The sequence below is a fragment of the Cottoperca gobio genome, chromosome 10 (assembly GCF_900634415.1).
Source record: "Cottoperca gobio chromosome 10, fCotGob3.1, whole genome shotgun sequence".
Taxonomy (NCBI): Eukaryota; Metazoa; Chordata; class Actinopteri; order Perciformes; family Bovichtidae; genus Cottoperca; species Cottoperca gobio.
This window is the reverse complement of record NC_041364.1, coordinates 14,587,374-14,609,936: the sequence shown is the minus strand read 5'-3', so window position 1 is coordinate 14,609,936 and position 22,563 is coordinate 14,587,374. Positions and strand designations below refer to the sequence as shown.

Here is a 22,563-nt window from a genome sequence, read left to right as displayed (position 1 = left end):
TGGAGTACTTATTCTACCACTGCCAATACCAACATTCAGTTAGAAAAAGGGTGAACAGTAATGCAAGATGGCATTTGCCTCCTCCTTGATTATGTACTTTACACTCGAGCCTCCCTGTCCCATTTCTGTGATCTACTTACTAATTCAGACATGAGCAGTGAAAGCTAGGCCGCACTATGACACATAAGAGCAAGTAGCATCACTAAAACACTATCGAATATATACTAGCGTGTGGTGTTAACACAGGCGTAGAAAGTTTAAGATACAACTAATAGAAAGCCATATAGTACAGAATTGCCTTTATCAAGAATAGCAAAATAAGAAAATTCAGTATTAAGAAATGAGGGGGTAACAAATAAACAGTAGACATAAGGTAGTTTTTGTAAATTTTATTGTGAAAAATCAAACAGACTGCTAAGATCAATATATATATTGATACAATGTTAATGGCCAGTAGTTCTGTTCAGCTGCAAATGTGATTCTTGAACAATGTTGTTGGAGGTCTGCAGTTCATTCAGCCCATGGGACAAAGATAGGTGACCAAAAAAATAAGAAATAAATCTGCCCTCTCCGAAGTCCTCCTGATCATTGCCTTGTGGTGTATAAAAAGAAAAGACTTCTTACTCTAAAATTGAAATAAGAAAACGAAAATACAAAACTTTGGTCTGCTTCCCCTCACTGGCTGCTTCGCAAATTGATTTCAGCCACAGAGGGCAGAAGCAATCAGCTGTTTAAAAACAAAAAATCTACAAAAACGGGTTAACCTCGCCCCTATTGAAGAAAAATAATATCAACGTCATCAAAAAAGGAAAGTTAGCCCAGTACTCACATTTTATCAGTCGCTTAAATGGTAGCTGAACCTCTGCTCCAAAGGCAAGTCAGCTTTTAGCTCCCTTACTCTCACATATACAATGAAAACAACAGAACAGACACACTGACCTTAAATACAGAGTTAATCAAAAATAATAAGAATTGGAAAACAACTAGACAAGTTTGAGCGTACTGTGTTACAGCGTTGAAGGACTTCCTTCATCGAAGTGCTGACTAGCCCCTCCCCGTCTAATCCCTCCCCAAATCAAATGTCCTCTTTCCCCAAACCCGGACCTTCACTGCCCCAAAATAACCGACACTCTATCATACTCTGCAGTCTGCAGCCTGTACTTGTGTATGTAGGTATGTAATGTATACTGTGTGTGTGTGTGTGTGTGTCTATGCATGTGTTTGCATGTGTGTGTGTGTGTGTGGTGGAGTGGTCGTCAGATGCTGGTTGTTTCGGGACAGCGTTAGGAGAGAGGAACTAAGGGCGTTTAGGTTCATGGGCCTTCAGTGTCCCAACAGCGTCCTTCACTGCGTGATAGATGATGTTCTTCACCTGAGAAAAATTGACAGGAAAAGTCCGTTAAAACAACGGCATGGAAACAACAATGGCTTTTTTCCAATACTTCACTTAAACATTAACATGTTTTTTTAATCTAACAGCTTTGTCTATAAAGACGAATAATACCAAAATGATCATTTATATCACAAACTGTCGAATCAAAGAATAAGTAAAGAAGAGTGCAAATCTGAGCGTGTGCCAAATTTGCCTAACCGTTTAAATACAATATTGAGTCAGATAACCAATATGGTAACACGCAGTTTACAAAGAAATGTGCTGCAATAAGCTTGCTATTGCTCCAGAACAGCCCTCAATGTCAACTGTCCATTATGGCAGAATCATTTTAAGAAACCAATTATAGTTTAATGTCACAAACTGATGGTGGAATATGTCAAAAAGAGAATATTAGAAAAGAAAATGGATTTAAAAATAAAAACGTTTTTTCACATCCAGTTATAAGCAGTTCTGAACAAACTGCCATTTCATTTTGCTACATTGATTTTTAAGAATTACATTTATTACACATAATTTATTACATTTCTGTCAATTCATACTTTTTAATTGAATTACTCTAAGCAACTAATAAAACCTAGTCTGAATGAATCCCTTCTCCCTTGTCCATCAAACCAACAAATTATAAAGGTTACGTAAACTGCTTTAAAAAACAAAACACTAAAAGACCGTTCAGTAGTTAGTTGCATTAAAATCATGTGAAACTGAAAATACTTGAGAAAAGCACACCTGTAGCTTGTCTTCGTGGTTTGTATGAGTAGTGGACAGGTGTCTGAACTCCTGCGTCAGTCTGAAACAGTGCTTTACATGCTCAGGAGACACAAAGTCCTCCGCCACCTTGATACAGCTGTACAGGTTGTGCACCTGGAGGGGAAGAGCAGAAAATAAACACATATGCTACTGAAACAAGATACATATGCATCTTGAATCATCTAAATAAATTGTTATCTAGCAAGCTTCTTTAATAGAACACATGTGTTACCTGGTGTGGAGCTCCAGCAGGGATAAATACAGCATCTCCTAAGAACTGTACAATGGCCCAACCCTGGACGCTATATTCTTCGTAGAGCCTGCGGCGGAGCGTCTGATCCAAGTACCAGCTCTGGTCAGTGAATGGGGTCGTGGTCTGGAGGGTTTTCTTGACCCTGCTCCTCTCCCACCTGACACAGATAAGTAATTGATTAATCGTAACCACACAATTGTCTTTGGTTGGTTGTTGGAAACCAGCTGATAATATCTTAGTATAATAAAACAAGGATGTAGTGGAGGGTAATGACGATTCAGATTAACATACAGCCATAGAATGTAAGTAGTCTTAAAAGTAATGCAGGTAAGTCTCTGCATAAGAGTTTTGTGTGCTTTTTCACAATCTGGTTTCCATTTGTGCTTTACTATGACTACAGGGAGAGTGCTGCGCTTTGAAGCACATTTCCGTGGTGGCAAAACCGTGGAATAACAATTATAGAGTCCGTCACATGATGCCAGTGAGCCCAAAAAGACTTATTCCCATCGAGTTACATTGGGAAAGAGACGTCTGTAAATCAAATTCCCTTATAGGCGGATCTAGAGTTATTTTTCTTTCTTCGTTCATGTGAATGAGCCCGAGCGGTTGGGAGGCGGGGTTAATGGAAACGTTAGTGCACTTGTTCTATGGGCCTAATGAATGCAGAATTTCACCGGATGATCTGGGTACGTTTACACCCAGCAGTCAAACTTTTTTGGCTTCATGCACCACTAAGCGACTTTCACAGGGAACGGGGCTCTGCCTCCAGCTGTGTACCCAGCTCTCCTTATACCTCCATGAGGACATCAGTAGTGCACCTTTCATCCAATTCATCACGGTCTTTGTAAAGGACCCTGGCTACAGCCAATGATGATGCAGCTCGAGAGATCAGATGCTATTTCACGTAGAAAACTCTTGCTTTTAGTTCTAATTTTAAATGTTTGCTGTTGGAGGATTAGTAAAGTAAGTTTTTCATTGTACAGTATAACTGTTATCTGTGTATATGACAATAAATATCTTGAATCTTGAGATCTACTGCTGACCTTGCGGAGCAGTTCTCTGATCTTCTCAGCATCCTTGGCAGCGTAGATGTGCCAGAGAGCTCCAGGTTTCTCTTTTCCCTCGTACACCCTCCTCTTTGTCATTTCATCCACATCGCCCTCCTCAATGGTGGTCATGACCTCTGGAGAACCAAACATAAACAACAACACACACATAAAGGGCACCAAAGGTCATCAGCAGTGTTTATACGAAGAGTTTATAGTAGTTTCCGCTTTATTGCTGCATTTCCATTGCATGGTACGGCACAGCTCTACTAAACTCGAATCGCTCTTTTTTTTGGTTTTCCAAGAGTAAAAGTTGTGGATAGTGCCTGGTACTGTTTTTGGTATCACCTCGGTCGAGGTTCCAAAAAGCTGAGCCAATACTAGAAGGTGGAGTTACAACACTGCAGACCACTGATTGGTTAGAGAGAATTGACACTACCTGCAATTTAGCGAAGCTACCGTCAATAGCAACTGCAATCTTTTTATTCACTCGACCCATATTTTAAAAATGGCAGTCCGCAAAAATACGCCGGACAAATTACAGTCAAGTGCAGACGTTCCTATTTTTGGTTGCTGTTGAAAGGATTCAACTAGAATCACTTCAGATGATGTCACGGCAGTTACACGCAGCGTCACTACGGCATTCAGCGGAGAGTCTGGCATACACTGAGGGGTATTATCTGCGAGGAAAACTAAATATAGAAAAGGACCTAGTACCAAAAGTGAGTTGACCTAAATCGAACCATGCAGTGGAAAAAAGGCACAAGTAGTCTTGTGAATTAGGTTTTGAGCTGTGATTGTTAATAGCATAATTCTTAAACTGAATTAATGTACATCACACCGTCTGACAAAAAGGGCATTGTAGTTCTCAACTGGTGGCTCATGACCCAGTATTCACAGGTCCATTATAAGTTAACTGCTGGGTTGTAGTGACAAAAACAGTTTTATTCTGAAGTGCACTGATTTACAGAGAAATCTAATTAAAATACTGTTTGCAGCTGCATCACGTGGCTGTCATGACACAAACATCCCCAGCAGCAGCCCTGTGCATTTATGTTTTTCCCCAAAGAACTGTATTAAAATAAAAAATAAAATGTGTCTAAACAGAAGCTATTAATATAGCCTTTGGCAAAACATGAAAATACCATAACAGGACTAGTTATAGTACATGATAGCATTGTAAATGAATTAAATCAATGATGTCTGTGTTGTGACTTAAGACAAATGTGGATCATGTGGCTGAACCAGTTGAGAACCACCAGGGCAAAGAGAAGGACAAGTTACAGACTATGCAATCACATTTACTGACATAACGTTCACACCCACAGTCTGACGTTGATCGTACAGAGATAGATACACTGACCTCTTATTTACAGTACAGATTTACCAGTTATTCAGAAAGGGGAAACAAACACATTTGTGACCGTTTGCTTGTACTTCACCAGCTCAAAGCTGTTTTTTATCCCATCGAGCGTGTGCGACAGTGAGTATGAAGTCAGCAGTAGGTGTGTCAGAAAATATCGATTCTAAAAAACTATCGATTTTTAATTAATAGTATAAATACAAAGACAGTGGCTCAGATTGCTTAAAATGTAGCGTAGGTTTATGCATATGGCAGTGTGTTCTTTATACTGAAACAGTTTTCCTAAAATTGGATTAATAATAATAATAATAATAATAATAATAATAATAGCAATACATCGGCTTGCTTACAGTATTGCAATGTATTGAATATAATAAATGATGTATCATAGTAAGTATTGCATCGCCAGTTTCTTTCCAATACACAGCCCTACTTAGTCACGCAATAGCTGTGCACGTAGCTGTGCTGTGTGTGCAGTTAATTTTTTTCTGTGAATTAATGCTACAATTCATCAAGACCCAAGTCAAGCTCCATCTGTAATCCTGTATTTTTTCATTTTGCAATATATATTTATCGCAGGGAGGGGGAAATATTGCAATGCCAGTTTTTTCCAATATCGTGCAGCCCTACACCAAACAGAACACATTCTTCCACCCAGCCCTGAAATCTACATGGAGGAAGAAAGTCAGGATCTCCAAAGGGCAACAATAGAAATTCCAATGCTAGCCGTTATTCATTCAAGGTTAATAAAGGTTTCAGTTACAGAGAAATGTACAAAACATGCCACAGTAGAAACTAACAGATAGGTCGCAGTGCTCTGGCCCCTGCTGCACAGTTAATGACAAAAGGATGGGGTGGAAGAGTGATGAAGGGGAGTTAGTCAAGAAGAAGTACATGCTACTGAAGTGATACAATTGAAAGTCTACAGACCTTTGCGTCCATTGATATCTGCCTCTGTGAATGAAAGATTTTGCCACATTGTAAACGAGCGGGACCCACTGAGGGCCATTTTCAGGGTCCTATCCAAGCCAATCAAGCCTGGAGCAACTAAAACAGTAAAAGCATGGTGTTCGGGAGACAGCTGTGACATTATGTTTAAGATTGTTCAGGAGGGATCAGTTAGATAAAAGAGCAGTGATTAATGTCCCGTGTTGGAATTTAGACCTTTCTTTTATATCTTACACATATTCTATACAATGTCTTGGATTTGGTATGGGTAAAATATTATTTGCATGTAATATTGTAGATAATACATAATAAAATGAGAATGTGTGTGTGTAGTGCTTTTATTAAGATTTAGCAGCTCAAGTTAATTGTGCACCTTACAAGTGTCGTGTAATAAATGTGTGTGTGTGAAAGACATAACATGACAGAGGGAGAGGGATAAAGTGTGTGTTTAAGTCCACTGACCTTGCCCCGGGTCTCCTTCTATTTGAGGGATGCCAACATAGACCATGACGTTTACCGCATCAGAGACATCCAGATGGAGATTAGTGGTTCCCACCTTCCTGTCTTCAGACGAGGTCAAACCTGAGGGAAAGAAGGACAGTGAGGGAGTGAGAGAGAGAAGATGAAGATACATATATAATAGAGGGAGGGGGAGAAAGAGATGATACATCTAACTGAGTTGACCGGGACTCAGCCACTCCTTCTCACCATAAGCATTGTACATCTTAGGTCCAAGGTCAGGACGCACAAAGAAGTTGGGCAGACGGGCGGCAAGGTTTAAACGGCCATCTCTTTTTGTGTACTCGGGCAAAGGGAGGTTGTCCATCAGATCGTCAAACCTGGCAAAGTGTGAGAGAACATCGAAGAACAACACAAATAAGATTCACAAATGTGTGTAAGAAGCTAAAATCAGATTAAAACTTTTCATTTTTAATCTTACACGGGAAATGGGAGGCCCACAAGAATGGCATTTGCATTAATGGCATGTGTGGAATATCTCAATCATTTCTCAAAATAACAGACAAAATATGGATGTTATTCCATATTTTAACACGTTTATGTAAGTGTACACATGTAGGTACCACACTGAGGTACAAATCATCAAAGCACGAGGATGGTAAAGAAAATGCTAACATTAACAATCTATTAAACATATCAATTTACCTTTCGTGGTCTGTGAGGAATTTCTCAAAAACCCATTAATAAATACAACAGATGCCATATGTGCCTATGACTTGTAAATGATGGAACCTTAAACAATATACATTATTGTATATAATTAGTATAATAGATTTTTGTATAGAAATGAAAAATAAACACTCAGGGAATGAAGCGTGTGGTTAGTGAGCAGATGTTTGAAAGAAGCAACACATTTTTGGGTTCCTCACCGTGTGGGCATCATGTCCCTGAAGTCTTCACCTGGAGGCCAATCCTTTAATTTCAACACCATGGGCTGGCCCTCACTATCTTGCAGTCGCTCTGCATTCACAAAGAAAAACATTAGCTACCATTTCTGAGAAAAACAGAAACTAAAACAACACAGCGCAATGCACATAATTCAAATACACAATTTATTTTTGAATACTTTAGGGAAAATAGTTTGTGCACTCACTGGAGATGATTTCAAAGCCGTCCCAGAAGTCTCGCACCTTCACATCGGAGATGATAGCACAGTTTCTACAGTTGACCAGGTCGACATCCTGGTCTCCAAACTCCCTACTGAAGGCATCGGGCCGCCACAAGTCACCTTTCAGGCGTTTATGTATCCCTGACACCAACACGGGCTGGACACAAAAGAGAAGAGGTTTGAAAGATGACATAGAAGTAAAGTTTCAACGCGTGTTTCTCCAACAGAAATCTTTCTCGTTCAGCTCGATCATGTTTCTCCCACAGATGTCTCAGGAGTTACACTAATTGTGGTTCTTACTTGTCCCTGCTTCCAGCACTCTCTGAAGATTTTCCAGTTGTTACTGTTGCTGGGATCCTGTAGGCAGAGGAGCCGTCCGTCACAGAGCCAGGAGTGTGAGGTATGTGGTTCCAAAACACTAAGGCCCATTACTCCGTCTTTGCGGCCCCCCAACACACCAAGCTCGCCGCCGTCAGAGGCCCCGGTCCGACGGCCTTCTGCCTTCTTGGTCTCCACAACCGAGGCAATGATGTGATCCAGAAAGTTCGGGAGGCTGCTCTTCAGCTTGTCACTCTGACAGATAAAATAGATAGGTTTAATTAGTATTTGTACTTACAGGTACCTTTGCGTAAAGCCTCATCTACATCATACTACACCAGTAACTGTCAGAAATACAATTTACAATCAATTCAGTTTTTCCTAATATTATTGAAAAATGTTTTAGTCGACTCGATATATTTTGAGTTTATGCTGTGCAGATTGACACATACAAAAATGTTAACGATGTAAATGTAAAAAGAAACTGATCTTGCTGACTACATAATAATAAAAGCTTTCTACGTACCCCTGCTGAGGTAAAGACAGAGGGGAATGGCACCCCACTCTCTCCAGGCCCCTGGGGGAGTTTGCCCGGTCCGGAGTTGAGCAGGTCCCGGAGACTGGACCCCTCAGGTTTGGACTGGGCCATGCTGGAGCCCAGCAACAGACTGTTAAATAGCTTAGGACTGGAAGCAGAAGGCTTTGAAAGGGCACTGAGTGAGTCCAGGCCAAAGGGAGGCCGGCTGTTTTGACTCATCATGGAGCGAAGCGAACCGGATTCTGGAAGAAGATGGCAAGGCGATAATGATGCAACTTCAACTTTGATATTGATTTTGACTTTTTCTATGCACTTAGATTACGCTGACTCAGTATTTCTTACTTACCCTTGGTGTCATCCTTGGCTTTCTGTGTGGCCAAGTCTGCCAGCCAGTGCAGGGCTGAGCTATTGCCCTCCCCTGATGAGCGTGACTCCTTGGCAGAGGACTGAGCGAGGTTACAGGGGGAGGATGTACCACTGGTAGAGTTACTGATACTGCCCACACTTTCTCCTCCTCCACTGTCTGATGGCGCGGCTGTTTGCGTAGTTTCTGTTTTGATCGCTGATGTTTCTCCCTCTGATTTTGAGGTGGTGCCAATACCAGAAGCTGCAGCTGCGAGGACACCACTACTGCTTGTTGCAGACTGCTGAGACAAGCACAACCACACATTAGAGCCTTTAAGTGTTAACCCTGTTCACAATGCAGAAAATAAGAAAAACAACAGTACCTGTGAAATCCCATTGGGGGCACTAGGGCGTACAAGAGGCTTGGTGTGACGACTGGTACAGGGACAATTGGCCTTAATACCCCACTTGCCTCTCGCTGAGTGCACCATGTCACCTATGTTGTAAAGAGCTAAAAAAAGGAAAAAGGCAATAAAGTCAATCATAACAACTCTTAATGTTCCAATACAAGATCATATGTTTGTGAGGTGGGGAATGATCGAGTTATGATAATGTACATGTTACCTGTCCCAGGTATAATCTGTGTAGGCATAAGGTTTTGTGGCTCATGAGGTTGGCCTTTGGCACACTTCAACCAAGCGAAAACTTCATCCTCCGGACCTTCATCTACATCTGAAGAAAAGAAAATATTGACCTGTGTGTTTTCCAATGCACTCAAACTCAAAAGATCTCACAAGGTATTAGCTCTGTCCACACTATTACGGTAATACAAAAACAAATATGAAATTAATATGCAACAAGTTAGGTTAGCTCTAAAAGTTCCCTAAATGTCACTATATTGGCTCACCCTCCCTTGGCCTGTTCCTGCGGAGCCGATAGCAGTCCAGACACACTCCAAAGCCACACTTGCGACACACCCAGTGGATGTTGAACAGTGTTGTCTCACATACGTCACACATTTCTCTGACACCTCGCACAGCACGTTTCCACGCCACTTTCTCTGAATGACAGTCCAAAAACAAAAAACAGAATTATATACACAATAGACACTTCTAGTGTTGAGACAAAAAGTAGAACAAGATAAAACACTTAATGTGAATAACATTATGTCTTTATACTCACGGTGAGGCTCCACCATCATCATGGCCTCCTTCTCAGACATGACCAACTGACAGAACTGGTCTCCCACATTGGCCAGGATGTACTTGGATGTATCGAGGTCGAGGCCCTCTTGGACAGCTGGTGCAGGTAGCCACAGACCCATGGCCATGGAATCGCTCTGCTGAGGACTCAGGAAGCCTTCCACACGCAGCACACCCTTACGAGTGAAAGCCAACCTGGTCACGGGCAAAAAAATAATTAACTCGGTAACACATTGTTTGATTGATGATTGCTTCCTCCATTTTGATTACCCTCTATGACTTTCTCAATGGCGCTCAGATACACAAAGTAGGGCTGTACAGAATGTCATTTTCTACAATCAAAGCTTCTATTAAGGCTTTTGAATGAAGCTTCGACTGTCTGTTGTCATACTAGCTTTAAACAGAATGAATAAATAGAAATCCAAAAATGAAATATAAAAAGAAGCTTTGCAGTATTCGAAAGTTGATTTAGAATTTTAATTACGACGTTATGAATGAAGGTTCAAAATATTTGGTACAGCACCAACACAAAGCAAGAAATTGAGCAGCACCAGCATATAAATGCTCACCTTCTGAAGTGGAAGAACCGACAGGACACATTTGGGTCGTCGTCATCGTCGCTGCCTTCGCCTGTAGTACGATATTTACGGTAGCGCTCCAGGCGGCACTCGCGGCACTTGTGCAAGTGAGGGGCCACATTGATGCAGGAGCCATCTTGGAGAAAGGACTCACCAGACTGCTTCAGACGACGCACTTTGCTCTGGTCTTTTAGTACAGACTGGCCCACTGGAGGAGACAACTTAGTGTTAATTCTAATTCTCAGTTTGTCACCACAAACGATAAAGAGACAAGAGACTTACCTTTGAAAGGCTTGTTACGTGGACGGCTCTTAGCAGCCCCTTGGACCTTAGTTTTCTGCAACATGGCCCCATCCTTAGTGGGGTGTGGTGGTCCTCCGGGGATTTGGCCTTTTTCTGGGCCGTCTTCATTCTCACTCAGGTCTGACAGGTCACTGTTGCTGCTGGAGTCTGAGTCACGTTTGGATGATTGGCCCCTTTCCTCCAGGGTAAACTTCTGAGACTGGCTCTGGTCAAAGGACACAGCGACATCCTCCATTCCACCAGGGCCAGCGCTTCCAAACATGGGGCAGCCTGAGGTGGATGAAGGCACCTCCCCAACATCTTGCTCCTCCTTTATCACAGTCCCTTCACTCTGTGACCGCTGTGATGAGGTCGGTAAGGGAGAGGAGGAAGAGCTGGGGGATGCAGCTGCTGAGAGTGCTGGGAAAGGGGAAGACAGAATCCCCTTAGGTGGCTCGGCCATAGTGAACAGGTTTGGCTTGCCGTCAGAGGCAGGACCAAGGGTCTGTGGCTCAGCCCCAGAGAGGCCAGCAAAGGAGGTATGGGAAGTTTTGTCCCCATATGCCAGAAATGGATTAGCAGGCTCTTTGGAGGCCTGCAGAAAAAGGTTCTGGTGGCTATCGGAAGTATTAAACCCAGATTGCAGTCCTAAACCCCCCACAGAAGTCCCATTATTACTGCTCTTCTTAGAAGTACTTTGAGCTCCAGAGGCTGCAGTCAGACCACCAATACTCAGGCCAGAGCCTCTGCCTCCTGCAGAGCCACCCATGCCTTGGAAGGTCGATGACGATTTATTGAGCACACCATTTCCCGTTGAATGGGTCTCAGGCACTTTGGGCTGCTCAGGCTTTTTCAGCCCTTCAGCGGAGGATGCAGGCTTGAAAAGGCTTGGTGGCTCTTTACTCAGGCTCTCAGACACTGCGGTGAAGTAATTGGTGTCCTTCGACTGGTTCTGACCAGCAGCTAGGCTTGGGCTGGACCCAGAATTCTGGGTCATGCACTGGAAAAACAAGTTTTGGTCTTGCTTGGATTGAGTCTCATTCTTTGCTCCACCAAAGCCGAAGCCAAAGGGCCTGGGAGTGTCCTGGGAGGCTGTGGTAGTGGAAGGAGCTCCATTGGTCTGAGAGGTAACATCTCCAAATACAGAAGCTATGGGCACAGTCTGGGGCAAACGAAAACCTGATGCCGTTTTGGAGCCCTGAGAAACAAAACAATGTGGTACAGTGAAATTATATTACACAACTGTAATGAATTGCAAAGGCATCATATAATGGTATTGATGGTATTGATGGTACTGATCATATCAATCGCCTTACCTCAGTCTGGCTTCCCCAGCTGGGGGCTTTAGGACTAAAACCCACAGACGCAGAAAGTGCCACACTGGGGCCACTATCATGCGACCAAGAAATGGTGACAGGCCCTGGGGAAACAAGAGCAGCTGTTTTGGAATAAGCTGATTGTGAGGCCTCCTCTCGATCTGGTTGGGGGGATGGAGTGGCCTTGAGGGCTGGAGCTCCAGGGACCAGGCTAGGCATCTGGCCTAGTGAGGGGAAAGATGTAGTGGAGAAGGGAGAGGGGGCTGGTTTGAGGGGAGGAGGGGTGGGGGTGTGAGAAACGGCAGTGGTGGAGTCCGCTGCACCTTGAGTGGAGAGTGGGCGACCATTTTCTTTCACATGTGGAGGAAAACGAGGAGGAGTAGCATTCGATTGGTCCATCTGGAGTGAAGAGTTGGTGTTGGGGGACAACACTCTGCCCTGAGGAAAGGTTCCTTCTGAAGAGCTTCCGTTTTTGGTTGTGCTGCTGACTCTTTCGCCAGAGTCTCCACCCCAGATCCCCATCCCTTCCGCTGGCGTTTTGTTGGAATCGCCACAGTTTTGCCCGTCAGCTCCTGAATCTCCTGCTCCTTTAAAACGTTTCAAGTTCAAGTCATCTTCACCTTCAGAGGGAGTCCTACGTCTGCGTCCACTGTCACCCTTCATTGTTTCACTGTCCTTTCTTCGACGCCCATTCTTGCCAAGCTAAAAAGGAGAAAATGTAAGAAAGTATATACGTTACCACATTTAAAAAAACATTCTATGTGAAGATGAAAACACTGAATATTCAGCACAGTACAACTGATTACAGAGTATAGTTAGATTTATAATATGACAGCCTTACCTCCTCCTCTGTCAGCATGACATGTATCACACGAGGATCTACCATCTGGTTTTCTTCTCCCTATTGCAAAAAAGGGTGGAATTTAAGTGACATCATTTCACACTATGAAAAGAGAAATTTGTTAAACATTGTATCCTGTTTCTTAAACGTAGTGGGCCTAATGGGAAAAGGTTGTAGTTGAAATACAAATACGATGTGAGGCAATACAGCTCTCTGAATCACATTTATCTAGTCTGAAGGTGACATGAGACTGATGTTCCATCTATACCCGTCCATGTCATAAAGAGTTTCTAAATGTTTTGATCCCTTAATATCTAATACAATTTGCATCCCAAGACTTGTAACACAAGCATTATTTACCTTATCTAAGGTAATCTCCATAATGTGGGAGATAGGGTCGTGCTGTGAGACCAGTCCTGAGGCCCAGCACTCCTCAAACTCTGGCTGGTAAACACAAACCCTGCGTCCTTGAATAGTGTATGAACCTGAAGGCAGGAACAGGGTGAAAAGCAGGAGTTATAGTCGGTCAGATTTAAATGAAACAACTTGCATAACAAGAACAGTAATTCCAAGGTTGCATATCTGAGCAAGTAAATGTGTGAAACATTTAGACACAACACCCCAGAGAACACATGGAGGTAGTAACTGAAAACAACATAAAAACTGGTGAAGGTTGAGTCTTACCCTTCCGGAAGATCTCCTGCAGTTCAAAGTCAGTACGCCAGCTGGAGATGGCAGCCTGCAGGGAGGGCTGCTCCAACAGCAAAGGGTGTCTTGCGTCTTTATCAACCTGCACAAGGACACAAACCACACTGTTTTGAAATAGTGGTACAGCAATAATGTGAAACTTCACGCAGGAAAGAACACCAGCGCTACAACTATTACTGCTGTTATTATTTCAAAAGTAATAACAAATGTCCCATGCAAGAAATAGTATATTTTGTCTGTTCATTTATAAAAATAAATTTAAAAAAGGGAACAAAACGGAATTGAATTGAATTGACAATAATAAGAAATCTAAGAGGGTGAACCAGAACGTTTTTTTTGTAATTTTCCATAAATATCCTAAATAATTAGTCCTTTCTAAAAAAAAATTGTTATCTGTCAATGAACGGACCGGTTTATAAACTTATCATTCAAGGATTAACACACTGTAGAACAAACGTACACACCTCAAACCTCTGGACAGTTTTGTTATCAGGCAGGAACTCAAAATTCTTGTTTCCAAAATACTCCACAGGTACCACCGATCCTAAACCCACTCTGTCCACCAGGGAGCGGAAGACCTGAGGAAAAAGTTAACAACATGAAATTCTTTGACTCTTTAGAAAAATACTAGATATTTGCATTCAATTCAATTCAACAGCAAAGATGCAACAGGAGAAATACCATTTTAAATCTCAAAATAATTCAGATAACTGGATTTTATCCAGGCTACGTTAACAATGAAGGTGTTTATGCCTCAAACTCTTAGTGAGTCATCTGTGATTAATCAACAACTATTCAAGCTGGAGGGTGAACTGGAGTTGTGACTATGGTTTTGAGTCTGGTTGGGGAGGGCAGAAAGACATCTAATATCAGTGTTTATGGCAATGTGCAAATCTCAGTGACATATAAACTACATTGAAAATGAGATGAAATTCACATCCGCAGTTTCTTTTATATTTATGTCCACATAAATATAAATTTGACCCAAATCACATCTTAAAATATCAGATTACACAAACTTTGTCATTTCACATTTTGCGGTGAGTAAAGTTGCCTCTACTTGGTCCAGCAACAAACACTTCAGGGTCAGGGGTGTAAAAACAATTGACCATTTTTCCTGCATATCATCACTCACAAAAGAGCATTGCATTACTTACATCAACTTTATGGAAAGTTTTAGGATTCTGTTACTTCAAATGAGATATGTAATGGTCAAGGCCAAAACTTGAGAAGGAGTACTAAAAGCTAATGTTATTAAATTCAATTTGAACAACAGCTGGCAAATAGCATTGGGCCTATTTGGCAGCCAGTGGTTGTCTTTGTGATCCTGATGCTTATTCCCCATGTCAACACATAACCCAGATCGTTTCAAGGCTCGACTTGTATGCACGATGCAGACGGCACGACTGAGCACTCACCAGAGCAGGCCAGGCTGTGGATGATGCTGTGGATGATGCTGGGGCTCCAGCAGTCCCAGTACCATCACTTCCATTGGCCCAAACAATGGAGTCTTCCACCAACAGGGCTTTAACCCTCTTGTCATACACCTGGACCCAAGAACAGCGCTGCAACGCATTCTCAAACTCCACAAAGACCTGCAATCAGAAAAACAGAAAGTAGCAGAACATAAACGTAAGTTAAGTGATATTAGATTGCTACGTCCACAACTGTAACTATAGCAAATAAAAATTTAAAATGCAGTGACTGCAGGAAATATGTGGAGCCACACAGAGCCTCTTCAGTGGCGAAGAGTTCATTAGACACAAAATGTAATCAACTAGGAAAGCAATGCCACTGTGTACCAGCAACCAGAGAATTTTATAACCACGATTCTACAACCTCATACTAATACTACTAACGATCATCGACCTGGATCAATGTATTGATTTACCGATACAATATCAATGCAAAGTGAAAACATCGATATATATCATCACTTTTATAGATATACCATTATTTTGAAATTCTTATGGCATGTCTTCCGTCCAAGCACAACTTAGTCAAATCATATTTTAGCTGCTTTTTTTGAGTCGATTTAAATGCAAGAGACTGTGCTAACTGTGCATTTTATATTGTCTCATATCGATGGCAGGCTCTGAATCTCGTTGTCCAAAGAATTTCCAGTCTGCATCGTTTATTAACAGCAAGTTTTTAATATGTCACTGGTACAATATGATCACATACAACTTTGCACATTTAATGAAAATCAGAGTGACCCCTTAAGTGCTCAAGCAAGAGATGGATAACACTTCAGTTTGCATAGAACTAGTATGTGACTCACATGAACAGGAGCCAGTCAATCATTAGTTAATGATGTATCGTCTAAAAATAAAAACACACATTCTTAAAAAAGGTGGAAACATGATGGTATCAAATATAGGCCACTACTGATGTGGTAGTTGTTTATATTACATGCATCCGTATCCAGATTTTTGAAAATGGTCATAGCCTGAAAAACGTGTAGCTAGTTTTTAAATACTTACTAACTTTGCACCTGTATTCTAGATGGTTCCCATATTTGGTCTTAGAAGTTAAGAAGACGATATGCATACACCAGGGAACCTCCACTTAGTCATGAATGGATTGGAATTAGTCACTTTTAGTTACAAATGTCTCAGTAGATTGTATTATTTTCTCTATCAATTTATCCAGGGTAGGTTCAGTGAGCATGATTGCCGTTTGTTATCAACTCAAACCAACGGATACACACCTGCAAGATGCCAAGAAAAACCACAAACATATCTTCTGGCCATTTAGAAGCTCGGTGAGAACATGACAGTTGCCCTGTGTGAAAAAACGCAGCCCTCTCATTCATTTGAGCCATTTCGTCGGCGCAAATGGGGTGCAGACGCAGGGGGCTCCAGCAAAACAACGCAGGGTTGTCCAGCAAAAAAGTTGAATCTGGCTCACCTTTTGCTGCAATACACAAACCTGGCAGGTGCCACATTGGCCAATCAAAGACATGCAAGTGCACCTTTCTGCACACTTTAAGATGAACAGCGTATTTCTAATGTTTACCTCACAACAAAAGGTAAAAAGGTTGCTGTAAAGATAAGTTTGCAGAGTTGTAAAATCCTGTCTGAGTATTACAAAGAGTTGTGTGGTGTCTGATAAATCTTAACCCAGTAATCTGTTACTCAAACTGGACTTCCTGGATTGTACTTCATGTCTCATTGCTACATTAAACTCCCACAAATGCAGCCCGCTGCACTTTTAATTCTGCTCTGAAGGTTTCCTCAACTAAAGTCAATTCTTTATGTAAGATATTTTAGTTTCACATCCTCTTTTCTGGGTCAAATTAACAGAACAAAAATGTTATGCATTGATTCGTAATGGAAAATTCAACTGAACAATGACACTCCTTAGCCAAGGTTTCAAAATCAAAATGAACTACTACACGAAGTCACAAAGTAAACTCATGGAAATGTGTGTGAGATTCCTACCAATAACTTTATCACGCTTACTGAACACACCATGACACCTCCCACTTGTCACAGTTGTAAAGTTGACAGCGGAGGTTTATAATTTTGTGGCCTTGAGTGAAGTAAACAGACACATCTAAGTTTTTATTCAACAGAGCAAGCTGTGAGAAACAGACTGGACTTATCAGTCGTTGCTGTTATTGACTAACACCATCTATGCAACTGACTAGCGAAGGAAAGAAAAAGAAAGAGAGTGAGAGAGAGAGAGAGAAATGTAAACTGAAACCTAAGTTGACTTGAGACTTGAGACATTGAGGTTACTTGCTAAAGCAGAGTAGTTCCAGGGAAACAAAGCTCTGCAGGCATTGAGGTATCAGGTTCGCACAGATAATAACAAGCCAACTGCTTAACCTTCGGGTACGTTTGTGCTCCTTCCTTTCACTGTACAAAAGAATTCTCAACGCTTTTCACGGTTCACTCCAATTACAGTTAAGGGCTGGCTGATAATTCAATATCATAATTTATTGTCTTTCAATGGAATCATATCGTGATACAAAATAAAGTTGTCTAAATTGATAATAATAAGCACATGCCAACTCAAATTTCTCAGAAAATCTGATGCACAAGTATTTAATTGATACGGGAATACAACATGAAAATAGGCTTTCACAACAGATTTAAAAAAAGAAAATCAGATTTACATCTCAAAATCTGAGCAAATAAAACACAAAATATTTGTTTGGCTAGATAATACAATAAGTAAATTAGATGTTTTTTCTTTTGGTCAATCAACACTTCAAACAATGATGAATCATGGCACCAATTTTAAGTGACAAGTGTTTTTGATGATCAAGTTTTAATGACTAGTCAGTTAAAAATTCCTCTTCCTAGTCCAAACAAATCACACAGACCATCTGCATGCCTCTGGCTGATTAATGGAAGTAGTTAGTGATATGAGATTTCTATTTTCTTTCCCACTGCACCAATGACATATCCCTAGAAAATTGAAGGAGGAAAAGCTAACCAGCAAATGGTCATTTAAATTTGCAGCTTTCAGTGTCAATATTCAACAATGAATCAAAAGCAAATCCCTTTTGAGCTCCATTAAATATCGCTGCAGCTTTCTGTAGATGTCAAAGTGTCTGTGTTCTCTTTTGAGCCAAGGTGATGCTCCATCCCATTACCAAGGTGTGTTCAGATATTGCCTGCAGCAAATGTTTGTCTTGCTTGGAACCTTTTTGCACTCAGCAAAATAGATGAGTTTCCCAACATTTATTTTTCTTCAGTTTAGCCAAGTCTGACCAAATTCAGACATTTATTTTATGACATTGTCAGTAAGTATTACGTGCATCTTGATCTGCTAGTTAAATTAGATTTGTTTTCATTAAAAACATTCTGGTATGGACATTTTGAAATCACATACTATATTGGTATACAGTGAAGTTAATAGGTTTCCAATGTAGTGAGTTCCGGGGACCCACAGGTGGTTTTTTGAGTGGGTCCCAGGGAAATTGAGTGGGTTCCCAAAAAAATTGTTTGACAAATTGTAGCGTTAATCTCCTGTTTAATGTTATTTGGTTATAATGTATCTGAAAATGTAACAAATGAAATCCCAAATCTGAAAACTATATTTACAAAACAATATACAAAATCGAATGTGATATAATAAAAATTCCCCATCGGGTCATCATCAACATGAGTGAATACAGTCATCAGTGGCCATGTGAAGTTATTTACCAATAGCAAGTTTGTAGCCTCGATTGTTGAAAAAATATGTGCGGTGAGGATTGTTGTTGCAGCAGCGGCATTTAGTCTCTGCCGCAATGATCAAGAGTATGAAGACGGGATCTCATCTGCACAAGATAGATGCAGGTAAAAAGATTGTGACCGCTCGGTGGATTTATTTTTATTTTTTGAGAACAAGGTTTCTTGAGTTTATTTCTATGATTTCAAAACAGATTTGTTGTTTACAATGTAGCATTATCAGGGGGGAAATAACGTGCATCCTCTGGATGTATTGATGTTGAGTTTACTAAGTCCTTTCGGACTGTAATGCATCCGAGACGCAGAACGTGTACCTATCAGACTACCTCCCCTTTATCCTTGTGAATCAAAGATCTTAATATGATTGTAATGAGTATCTTGTCATGGTTCAAAATAATGGCAGGGAACAAGAATTTATTTTTTTCAAAAAGAAAAAAAAAAAGAAATCTAAGCCCAGCCCTATTAATGTTCATGTCATTGATGGACCTCATGCATCCAGTAAATATCCAGTTTGGAGAATGCACACCTCAGATGAGTTGGCCAGTCTTGTTCTTCAACGCACCTTCTTATTTCACAAAGAGAGAATCTAAGTGTAATAGTTTTGTTTGAGTACACTCATTTCTAACACATTTCTGCTACAATCCAAAGGACCATCACTGATTATAAAAAATATGGAAAAATATAAATGTATAAATATAATTATTATACACTAGCTAAAGTGGACACATTTCTTTAATATATTCCTCACTCTACATTCTTTCCAACAAGGTGATTTTTACTCCAATTAACCTAGGTTCTGATAAATCACTGTTTTATCATCTGTACCTTAAAATATTAAGTACTGCATGAATATAGTGTTTGTTAATTTAAATATGTATTATGTATACTTGCCAATTGCTTACTATTGTAAAAGTCTGCATTTTAGGTATAAAGTGTAAGATTTTATGTAGGTCACCCACCTCCCACATTTTTTACAAATCTCACTCAAATGTCTCTGCAGTTCAGCAACCCTGCACAATGTAGACTAAACAGCTTGGGAAGATTAATGTAATTCATTTAAGAGTGTATTAGAATATAAACTTGTGTGTTAGTCTGAACATTTAGGAAGCTGAATCAAAGAGTAAAGTCGAAGGAATCCCTGCTTCACCCTCATATGAACTTGTAAGGCCTTTAACTAGACTAACGTTAACCAACGATGGGAACTGACAAGCGAACACTGTTATTCACTGTTGCTTTGCCAGCGATTTGTTACAATATCGTGATAATTTAGTTATCTCTGCCGCATCTGTGCTTTGCAACTCAATACTTGGAGGTTACGATTAATATTGGTGGAGCTTAATGTCATTCGTTAACAAGCTAAAAAGCGAACAAAGCAAAGGCCAGAAAATCCCCGGCCTCGAGTTTAGCTTCACCTCACTGCCTGCTACTTGTAGCTTGCTAATATATGCATAAGCTTACGTTAACTGCCAACTAATGGGCCGACAAAACGGTTGAAAACACATTCAATGGTTTTGAAAGCATACTTAATAGCTAGTACACGTTTTATATATAAATTGGCAAGTGTTAGCTTCGCAGTACGGTATGTCTTGTATGTAAACACTGACCGTCAGCCCTGCAGCAGTGGTTGTTGTTGTCGCCTCTCCTCCACTAACCTCCGGGGCGGCCAGGCCGATGACGCTCACTGCCCGCACCGTTCCCCGGAGCCAGTCCCGGGCCCAGACAGCCTGCTCCGGCTCGGATCCATTCGCGGACCTGCCGTCGTCGAGGAGCAAAAACAGACGCTTCCCTATCAATTCCAGAGACTCTCCCATGATTTGCTCGCAAGCTAGCTGCCTTCAGTGAGCCACCATGAACAGTGTAACTTCTCCGCTTGGGATGGGGGAACTCAAGAACGCTACGAGACAAGCAGAAGATAGCTGCAGCGACTTTGTATTAAACGTCAGTGCACGAGAGAGCCCGTTACAAACGTTGCACCCGGGGGCACGCAGCAGCGGACTAGGTCACGCCAGGAATTCACACAGTCGAGATGTTATTGTCCTCGGTGCTAACGCGACTATCCTGCTCTGTCCGCCATTGAGCCCTGCAACAATCAAACGCACTCCTCGTAGTCAGGCAGCACTGCGGAGACAGAGAGCAAGTGTGTGGAAACAGTGACCTCTAGCGGCAGGCCTGTGAAACACATTAGTGATACATCGTGCACTGTAGGGTGAGTTTACAGGAAGTTCCGCAGTGTTAAAGGTGGACCACCTCGGCTAAAAAAGTTCACTCACTTTATTAAAATAAAGGGTTGAGCTGATTACTTTGAAATTTAGTCCGTTTTTGAATACAAATGACATGGCATTTTTTTGGGATTAGTCACTGGATTGGATTACAATTTATTTTAATCTAATCTAAATACTTTTGGATTACTTCAAAATCAAAACATTGAAAATATTGCACATGTACTTAACAAAATAGACGCAGCCACAAAAAATGTAGTTCTACAAATAGATTTATTTTCTATTTAAACATTGCAAACAGTTTTCAATGCAAATAATATAAATGTAGCATATTCAGAATTTCATTAGTTAATAGCATTAGTTATCGTGAAAAAAATAATTATTTTAAAATATATATATTTAAAATATATAATATAAAAGGTAGTGAAGTTATCCTTGACAATGTAACTATAATCTAATAGTAAAAACAATTCAAAAGTAATCTAGGTTGTCTATAGTTCTTCATTTTTTGTAATCTGATTACGTAATCCCGATTACATGTAATCCGTTACTACCCAACCCTGGATAGTATGCATTACTTATATTAGAGTAAACAGTTACCTACTGGATTAAAGGCCAGTAGGTAACTGTTGATATGTACTAGTTACACAAATCTGAACGATATTAAAACATTTTGGCAATGATTCAATAGATTTGGATGTTAAAAATAGATTTTCTCATTTACATACTGTAATTTGTTTTGAATTTAGCTTCGCTTATATACTCCATACCGATAAATCTGCAAAAACTTGATATGGTCATAATATTGCCCATTTTTAATGTAATTATTTTGTTCTGATTTCTATTTCACGAAATAAATGCCATATATTTAATTTGAGCAGCGATCGTTTACGCCACTAACTAAACTGATCCCGGGATGAGATGCCTCACAATCTGGGTGTTTTACCACCTATACTACAGAATTTCTTGGTGGAAACACAGTCTCTTATTACAAATCTTAAACATATTTTCAAAAACATTGCCATTTTAAAGTAATTATTTGTGCTTTACATACACAAAAACATTGTCACAACAACCTGACCTGCTGTACACATCACAGAAAAACCCTTATCTATATTATTTGAGGAACAGATGCATGGCATTGTGCCGCATATAACATACCTATACAGACCAAATAACAACACACATTTACACAATCAAAGTACCATACAAGTAGTATTTCTATTATGATTAAAAGTGATGTCAGCTGTGAAGCATTTAGAATTCTAGGTTTACGGAGTTTCACATATTGACCTCCTGAACAAAGCAGACCGTGTGTTTATTATTAATTAATTTCATTAATTAATTAATTAGCAGTAGTATTGTTGTTCTTAATGTCGACCACTAGGAGGTGCTACACCGCCACAAACTCTTGATTGCAGTTCAGTGGGAAGTGAGTATTTCTAGGGATGTTCTGCCGAAAGCGAATTTATAATTCCTATCCACAAAAAAAGTTCATATTTACATTCATTTATTTACCAGTCAAATAACACAAAGAAAGTACACGGGTACCATGAAGCAATGAGTTCTCAAAGTTTAGAATATAAATAATACATAGAATTTTCATCTATAAATATATACAACTGTGACTTCTATTTTTGGGAATATAAGGCA

The 22,563-nt window shown here is 40.5% G+C and overlaps 1 protein-coding gene across 1 annotated transcript; it reads right to left on the bottom strand.

Annotated features, from left to right (window-relative positions):
• Nucleotides 1-374: 374 nt before the first annotated feature.
• Nucleotides 375-20,851, bottom strand: kdm3b (lysine (K)-specific demethylase 3B). Its single transcript, XM_029441167.1, is given in 26 exon segments — nucleotides 375-1,372; nucleotides 2,120-2,254; nucleotides 2,373-2,498; nucleotides 2,500-2,550; nucleotides 3,437-3,576; nucleotides 5,733-5,756; nucleotides 6,213-6,332; nucleotides 6,459-6,589; nucleotides 7,139-7,229; nucleotides 7,363-7,534; nucleotides 7,678-7,950; nucleotides 8,222-8,475; nucleotides 8,580-8,880; nucleotides 8,962-9,089; nucleotides 9,203-9,310; nucleotides 9,486-9,638; nucleotides 9,761-9,975; nucleotides 10,350-10,566; nucleotides 10,641-11,838; nucleotides 11,957-12,658; nucleotides 12,798-12,857; nucleotides 13,158-13,282; nucleotides 13,482-13,587; nucleotides 13,970-14,083; nucleotides 14,924-15,100; nucleotides 20,296-20,851. Coding segments are annotated over 26 exon segments (5,403 nt in total). The 5' UTR covers nucleotides 20,503-20,851; the 3' UTR covers nucleotides 375-1,297.
• Nucleotides 20,852-22,563: the final 1,712 nt, after the last annotated feature.